Here is an 8,956-nt window from a genome sequence, read left to right as displayed (position 1 = left end):
ACAAGACAAGACATCAAGCAAGGGACGATCTGCTCCTGACATGGAAAGAATGATCCGTTTTTAATGTTAGGGATTTAAAGGAGGATACACAAAGCTTCTGAAAGATGAATATGGAGATAATCTATGAGAYGAGTAAACAAGCCACAAAACTAAGCTTTAGCAATTTCTACTACCTATTCAGACATGAACACAAAAAATGATTTGCTAGAGCAAACAATGTAGCTTTTAAGAAAAATGATCTTTTACAGAGCTGTGAGAATCAAGCTGGTAAACTTGAGTGAGCATAGCTGTCCCTGCCACAGGCTTTCTCCAGGGTGGCCGTGGGGTGGGGGACTGTTCTAGTCCCGCAGCCCATTACACGCACACACTGCTTGGCCTAAGTCCCAATACTTGATCATTTACTTAAACCTAAATTAAGGCTGTTTATTTTTAGATGTGTCATATGTTTAAGTTGCTGCCAGTATTAGAGCTTCTTTCTGCCCCATCAGCCAGAGCTAGTATAAAACCATCAGCACCTGAAGATGACAATTTCATGAAACCTAAACCAAGGAGCATGATCCATATGTGGCATCAATAAAATAAGAGAGTTTAACTAAGTGTCTTAGGATCCTAAGTGCTGCAAAATAATGTTTGTTAGAGAAACTCAGCAGAACCCTTGCCATTCTTGTGAACACAGTATCTAATTTTATACAGCTGTATTTATTGTGCAAAGAAAGCATACAAGTTAAATCAAACTGATATGAACACATTCACAGTTCCATAGCAGTGGACATCAGGAAATTATTTAGACTAATTTATACGGAAAATGACCAATTTACAATGTCATCTCAGCTCTCATTCAAAAATATATAAATATCTATAAACCAGTCTTAAATTGTAAAAATTCAGCATCTTAATACTAATATATGATGGAAATAAACAGTTTTTTCTTGAAAATCTGGCATAGCATGTTCTATTACAGCAAAATCTTGGCTTATGCTTTGATTGCAATAAATCAAAAAAATGTTTAAAATACTTCAAAAAAGTACACCAAGGCAGGTTTAAAGTCCATTATGTATAAATTTACTTACAAAAGAAAATAAGACCCTCTCAAAAGGAAGTTTTAAAGAAACTTCAACTTTTATAGAAAACAAAGAAAGAACACTCAGTAAGAACACTCTAATTATCATCAAATATGGAAGTGCCCAAACAGCATTACACAACTTCCGATAGGCCCATTTCGACAAAAGGATTTTGAGGGAAACAAAGTACTGAAGCGCACAGCTGGCCTATTTCAGAATCTAGATTCAATCTATTATATTACTTGATCCACAAAGATGCTATTCTGCATAATTAACAAAGCAGCCCTTGCAAGTGTAGTTAAGTAATTTGACTAACTGGATGTTTTGCTTTCTGAGAAAAATCCAATTGTTTGATTGCCTTTAACAGCAAACTAATTCAATCGGCAATAGACTAACCTTCTCCTCACCCTACAATTACAAGTAAAATGCTCTACAGAGTTCCAGTTAGAATTTCCACACGTGATATTTGGCCTTTGGCAGCACATTTATTATGAAAGATATTAATTATATCTATAACTTGCATACTGAAAAACAAAACAAAACAAAAAAAGAAAAATCGAACCTGATCACATATACTAAATGAGAACTAAAAATTCCTGACTCAACAATGAGGCTATTTCATAAAGGCTTTTCCTTGTATGTCTCATCAAACCTGACACTATGTGCTAGTATTCGTCAACAGTAAAGATGACACACCTTTATTTCGTGATCTGGAAAGATTGATTTTCCGTTTTTTGGTGTCCACTTCTTGGGATTCTGTCTGCTCTGCTTCTATTTCACTAGTCATGTCTACAACATTATTAACTGCACTATTCTTACTCTCATCATTATTCCTTTTTCCATGGAAACTTGTGTTTATGTCATCAACACTAATTGTTTCTTTAATAACACTTAGTGTTTTTGAGGTGTTGGTTTCAAAAAATTCTTCAGCAACTCTGCATTTTCCATGTTCAATCCAATTCTCAGCTGTATTACTGTCTGGAACTAGAGGACTGATTTTCTGTTCCTCTGGTTCTACATCATCATAGAGTTCTGGTGTAAAGTAGATACTCTCATCCTCATCCTCAGCTTCCACAGATGCATTTAATCTTACAAGTTCAGATTCCCCTCCTTTTGAAAGGAATTCATTACAGGGCTCCACATCACTATCATGAACCTGTGGCTCACCAAGGTCTTCCTCTTCAGCAACTGTAGCCTCAATATTTTTAAGTGAAAAATTAGTTGTTTCCAAACATGATGCTGGTACATTTGGTTTATGTTCTGTAATGAATGATGACTGGCATTGATTTACACTATCAATAAGTTCACTAGCCTTATTCACATTCTTCTTGTGTTTGTCTTTAGCTATGGGCGCGTAGTTCTCAGCTACAGACAAAGGTGTTGAAGTCAATGGTTTAATGCAGAAATACTCTTTCATAAAATCAGAATTAGTCCAACTCTTCTTTTTTTCTCTCTTGGTTTCAGTGGAAAGCATTTTGGGTGTGGAGTCCATATGTTTTTCTCTTTGTGTTGCATGGTGAGAATGACCCTCTACTTCAACTTTCTGGCCACCTGTGAAAAATCACAAAACATTAATTAATTGTATATGCTTCCCCNCTGATTTACAACATGTTTAGCACATCAAAACTACCACTGTTTTATTAGGTTTACAGTTATTTTATAATACTCATTAAGATCCAATACAAACAAAAGCCCAGATGTTACAACTATCTTTGAGCATGAATTGTCTTAATGAAATCAATAGATTAACTGGCATGTGTAAAAAGTTAAAGCATATACATATGACTGGGTGTAAAAAAAAATAGTATTTTTCATTCTTTGTGCTCTTAGTTTTACATATTTATCTGAAATGAAATAAGGTTTCCCTAAAATTTAGGAATGAGTGGATAATTCCTTTACTAGGTAAAGCTATTAAAAGTAGAGATTATATAAATGGTGCCCTCCCAGAAATCTCTGAACATCAGATGTAGCCAGAACAAAAGCATTTCTTTAGATTTTACACATTTAAGTTAGATAAAATTTAAACAACGATGAATTGTATGAGTTCAGCTTTTTTGTTGTGATAATGCTAATATTCACATTTCAAACACACTTTGTCTTCATATTTTCACTAACAAAAGCAATGTAAGATAAAAGTTTGATTCTACTATAAACTCAAACACTATCAAGATTGTTTTAAGACAATCAGATGAAATGACAATTTCATAGTCTGTTGAACACAGTCTATTTACATTTGTGAAATTATCATATTGCAGGATAGCACTTCATTAATTATTTTTTCCCCAAAAGATGAACTTTTCATATTTAAAATTATTAATAAAGTTTTTTTCACATTAAAATGAACATACTTTGTTTCCTTGTTGCCATGATAATACTTGGCTGACTTGTTGTTGCAGGATTAGTTGAGGTGATGGTTGTAAAAATACTAATTTCTTGGACCAAGTTTTGCTCCTCACTTTCAACAGGAACATCTGGCGATAAATGAATAGTAGCCTCCAGTGAAGAAGTTGGTGACAGGTCTTTTGAACTTGAAGGTACATGTACAAATTCACTGTTGCACTGTGATGAATCATCAATGCCTTTCTGATTTTTTCTAGCAAATGCATCCAGGGATTCGAGTGCACTACCAAAATTTTCATGGTGCTTGATTTGTTGTCGAATCCATTTAGATAATCCTAAGAAAAAGGAGGAGCATTACTACAAAACTACATCCTCTATACGAGGTATTTCACATCAGTAAACAGTATCCTAAAATATCAACATTTCCACATATGTTTAGTGCATACAAACTCAAACAGATTTCAAGAAGTTGTTCATGAAAGTAAAATTATGTATGTCTTTGTTTCCAGGATTGGGAATATGATTTAGTGAATGGTACTAATAATATTGTTCTTTTTTATTAAAAGAAATGATTGCCATTTTTACCATTTACACTAAATCTTTTTCCTTAGATAATTTAAATATACTCTTAGTGAAAACAGACATGTCAGAAAACTGCTTGGCTTATACTACAGCAGCTGAGCTCCACCTGCTGACTAGACAGCAACATTATCTGTTTTACACCATCTCTTACAAATGTGGCAGGAACAAAGATAGATAACGCACTATTAAATAATTTTTTAAAGATATTGTACAGGCCCTTTTTATATTTTAGCTGCATTTATTTCTAGCCTGCATAAAACTACAAATAGAACCTATTTTTGCATACTAAGCAACCGTTCAGCGATTCCATTAATGGGAATGACCCTGCCTTTACCTGTTCCTATTTGATTAATCCTGACAACTAAAATCACTAAAGCTCACTATGGGCAGAAAAAATGACAGGTGAAACTACATCCACTAGAGACTTATCCAATGTAAAATAAGTAAAAWAAATAAATAAATAAAAGATATTTTTATAGTCTTGCTTTTTTAGTATATGTCAATTTTAGAAACTTTCCCAGAAACATTTTTACATCTTACCAGTTATGTATTTATTAGGGTTATTCCGAAAGCGGTCATCAACTAAAATAAGAGCACCCCAATCATTCCTGTGTCTTATACACCTATAAGTGAGCAACAAAAAAGAGTGTATATAAAATTAGCATGCATATAACCAAAAACTGTGAGAATCAGACAAGAGGGTTGCACAGAGTCAGCCAGCTAGAAGGTGCAAAAATATGAGAGAAGTGCTTTCCTACAAGCTTCAGTAAAAATGTTTGTGTTGGATGCAAAACTCCACTATGAGAGTTTAGCATAGAGGCTTAATTTTCATTCAGCTCCTAAATTGACTATGGTAAAGGCAGAGGAATTAAAAATCCTACATCTATTCAGCTGAAAATCACACAACATGTGCTATTTATCTTCCACCCTAAATTTAAATACTGAAAGGAAAACATAAGAGCGTAAAACAAACAAACAAAAAGCACTCTGATGCAACTGCAAGCAGTTTTTTAAAAATAACTATGCACTTTCATTTTAAACAGAATATTATTCTAAACTTTCTCTTTAATAAAGAAATAAGTTATGTTACAGATACAAGCTGTAGGTGGTACTGTTCAATTTGTAATTCAGCTGTTGGAAGCCTGCAATAATAATCCAATAGTCACTATACATTAGCATTATTTTTAATAATATTTGAATGTCTATGCTGCAACCCAGAAAAACATTCCCAAAGGACAGTAATAATGTAAATGAAATTTGTCAAAACAATTAATTGGTGAAGTAATAGTTTAGGATTATCATACCCAATGTATCCCCACCAAGAGGGCAACTTTGGAAAAAGGCATTTACTTAATGTACATGAAACGCAAGTGTATCAGAATCAGGGCTTAAAATGGCAGCAATATGGCAGGCTCTCCAATATGTTGTTTATATTTGAATTATCTAAAGCTACTAAGACAACTTTTAAAAAAAGAGAGAGAGAGATATTTCTTCCAACTTTTCATTTTTCCATTGCTTTAATAAGTGTTCTTTTAACTCATAATTTAAATGAATTATGCCCACTGGAGACATATCCTACACTTTTAGAAAAAGCAGCATTGCAAGGAATTCATAGCACCGTTGTCACCTGGCCATACACACCATCTGTTATATTCCCAAAGGCTGTTATTTCATTTCATGGACTTATGTTACTTCATATACTGTAACAGCACTGAATTAAGAGAAAAGTGCCAGATTCAAGGCTAGCATGCTTCTGCTCACTTCTGTCCCGGCAGGCATTGTTGCAGCAGGAAGCTCATTTACCTACAGCAACTACTTTCTGTAGCTGTCGGAATAAGCTATATTCTGAGGTAAAACAACTTAGCAAACTGTTCTGTTTTTATGAACAGTCACAATGTACTGTCATCCTTCTCAAAATATCCGTTTAGTAAGATACGATGATATGATAGACAAAAACTTTATCGTTTTGAAACAGAGTAACCTTTTCTTTTTCTGTTGGAATGGAAGTCTCTCTTCTCCCTGAGTTCAGATTAGCGTGCTTTCATTTGAATGATTAACTACAATTCACAACTTTCACTAAAACTGGATTTATCATTTCAGTGACAGAATTTCAGATTTGTTTCTTAACTACTACCATTCCACTGCTGCTCTAGCTTTTTCTTAAATAATAAATTTTAACCAATGCTTTCACTCTCCAAAGACAAAACTAAGAAATCAGACCTCTAACAACACAAATTAACAATGAGATTTTACAACTTAAGATATTCATTCTCTCAAGTTCCTTTTAACCTTCACTTTCGTCATTACATTTTTATTAGGTCTAAATCAAATTGCATGTCTTCCAGCTGAGGTCTCTCTTTTTACCTATAAATCCATGTCTATACTTCTGTTGATATATATATGTGTGTGTGTATATATATATATATATATATATATATATATATATACACACACACAAATAAATAAAAAACTATGATAGATTTTATAAATTATGATGAAGGTGCACAAATTAATTCTATTCTGTTAATAAAATTCTGGGGAATTTTTTCATTTGTGAAAGTAAGCTATCCCACTATTTCTAAATTTGGCAAGTGATCAATGAGCATGATTAAATTGATCTTCTGAAAAGCTCAAAAAATAAAAAAAGCTATTCCTCCATTTCAAAAATATCTGTAGGCTAAACATCAAACAATAGTTGCTCTGAGCGTGCCAAGAGTATAATTAGTATGTTTGAAAAAGCCCAAAGATTTTCATTCGATTTAGCAGCTGAAGCATCATTTCTCTCCGCAAATGCTGTATAGCTGTATATCTGGACTAATATCAAAAAACCTGCAACTTACGTGGATTTTGAATGCAGAAGAAAACACTGAACACTAAAATGCACAACAGATTGAAAACCAGACAGCTGCCAGTGCAGAACAGCTGAAGACCTCATTTCAGTTGCACGATTTTTCAGTCTGATTTATCCCCTTCATGTTAACAGTGAGAAATTAAACAGTAAAGTGCAGCAAACAATAAGTTCTATAAATACATATATTTTTAATTATGTTCAGTTTATCTCACCTTCCCAGGGCCTGGTTGAGAGCTCTATAAGCTTGAATTTCATACCACTGACTCCCTGGTAAAAGGCCTCTTTTATTTTTGTGCTGGTCATTGTATTTCCTCTTTAATTCAACCTAAAAAGAAATTACAAAATATTGTTTATAACAATAATTTTACAGAGGAAATACTATAAGGGGAAAAACAAGCAAGTATTGATTAAATAAGTAAATACGAAAAGACAATAAAGGAGTTTGTAAAATTAAAAAATAGATTAAAACATCAGTCCAGAGAAAGCCGTCTTCCAACCGCTGTCCAGATCGTAAGTAGAAACAATTATTCCAATTGAATCATTATTTGTTCATATTATATTATGGCTAATCAATTCAGCATAACGGACTTAGTCAGGATTAAATTAAGCCTGACCTCCAGACTAAAACAAATGCAAAACTTAGATCACTTACCCAAGCTCTGCACTAGTAAGAAAAGGATAACCATTAACATGATCAGTACTGTGATTTTCTGGTTCACACAGGCAGAAAGAACAGAGGCAAGGAAATGGGTTAATTAGATGCTTTATCTGCTCATCTAGAAATAAATGATACAGTGTAGATCTTTAGCGTTTCTTTTATCACAGATGCTGAGTCTCAGTCTATTGGTGGGACCAGGCCATACTCCTGTCAAGTGAGGGTTAAGCTAATATAACTCTTTCTTCTACAAGGGCTAAGGAAGTATTTAAGAGACAGAATGGCCTCCCCAAATACCAAAAAGTAGCAGCCCCGACTGTAATTTCTAGTTTGGAATGGTCTTCTAGGGTCTGCAAACAAACATTTCACTAACTAAATGTTGGGACTATCCCATATAAAGAAAGACAAAAAAAACGACGCTTCTTCAACTGTCCTACTATGAAGAAAATCTTCCTTGCTTCCTTATCCACCAAGAAAATAACCAACAACTTCCACTGCAGGTCGCAAACATCAGCCCCAAACTGCTCCCCTGAACTGCAAGGTTCAAGGTCATGAGTCGCAAAGAAACAGGTCAAAGTAAGGGGAATAAGGTATGAAAAGCACTCCAACTTCTTGTGCCAAGTTGTTAACTCCTCTTTCATGTGTGTGTGTGTGTTGGCAAGGAATACTATAATCTGTAGAAGAGAATAGCTTCATAACCTATTTTTCTGCACCCAACAAAATAAAACTCTCCTGAAAATGGGCTGCAAGCAGCCACATTTCAAACATCAACCAGGAGGCGAGTGTCGGAAGGGCTCCTGCCTCGTTACACAACACTGCTATCACGATCGGCAACGTGGTGTTCTGACCCCTAACGAAGGGRTTCCAACAGGCTCATCAGGGTGAACATTAATACCTGGGGGAACACTCCTATTATTCGCAGGTAATAGGAGACAGGCGTACACTGTGGTTTAATACACAGCCTTGATCTTTCCACATGTGGCAGAAGTACAGAAAAAGAATCTCTGTAGCTACAACATTTTCAGAAATCTGACTTCCACACAAAACTGGAGCGGCCAAAGAAACAGATTAAGCTACAACAATTACGGTGTTTTTTGCAGTCTGTTTATGATCAAAGCAGTATTATTTTACCTGCAGAGCTCTTCCTTGCCACTGCCTTTTGACATAAGATGCAGCATTTTGGGGCTGAGCTCACCAGGATAGGAAATGCTTTCGAAGTATTAGCCAGAAAAGGGGGGGGGGGGGGGGGGGGAAACAGAATAAAAATCACGGGTGTAACAAAACAAATTCAGAGCATTTTTTAAAATTCACATTGTAGGCTGCTGAAGCAACAGTCTAGCATGCTGCCAAGCAAAGGTGATGGCCAGGTTTGCAATCTGGGGGCTACAGTAAGGAGGAAAGCCTGCTCCTCTCTTAAAAAAGCTGTCTTTGGCCACTCCAAAGGGTGATCTGGTAACAACTGCAAAA

General features: G+C 34.9%; 1 protein-coding gene across 2 annotated transcripts in view; it reads right to left on the bottom strand.

The window, feature by feature from the left end:
* Positions 1-688: 688 nt before the first annotated feature.
* Positions 689-8,956, bottom strand: part of BRIP1 (BRCA1 interacting DNA helicase 1) — a 75,664-nt gene continuing 67,396 nt past the window's right edge. For both annotated transcript variants that reach the window (XM_085301364.1, XM_085301362.1), the window contains 4 exons: positions 7,047-7,159; positions 4,524-4,606; positions 3,410-3,736; positions 689-2,612 (listed from right to left, as the gene is read on the bottom strand). In XM_085301364.1, coding sequence (XP_085157490.1) covers positions 1,720-2,612; positions 3,410-3,736; positions 4,524-4,606; positions 7,047-7,159 — 1,416 coding nt within the window. In that variant the 3' untranslated portion in view covers positions 689-1,719. The remainder of the gene's footprint in view (positions 2,613-3,409; positions 3,737-4,523; positions 4,607-7,046; positions 7,160-8,956) is intronic.

The sequence above is a fragment of the Rhea americana genome, unplaced genomic scaffold (genome assembly GCF_003343005.1).
Source record: "Rhea americana isolate MKP2758 unplaced genomic scaffold, rheAme1 scaffold_175, whole genome shotgun sequence".
NCBI classification, from domain to species: Eukaryota; Metazoa; Chordata; class Aves; order Rheiformes; family Rheidae; genus Rhea; species Rhea americana.
Note: the sequence above shows the minus strand (reverse complement) of the source record. Positions and strands in the feature narration are given on the sequence as shown.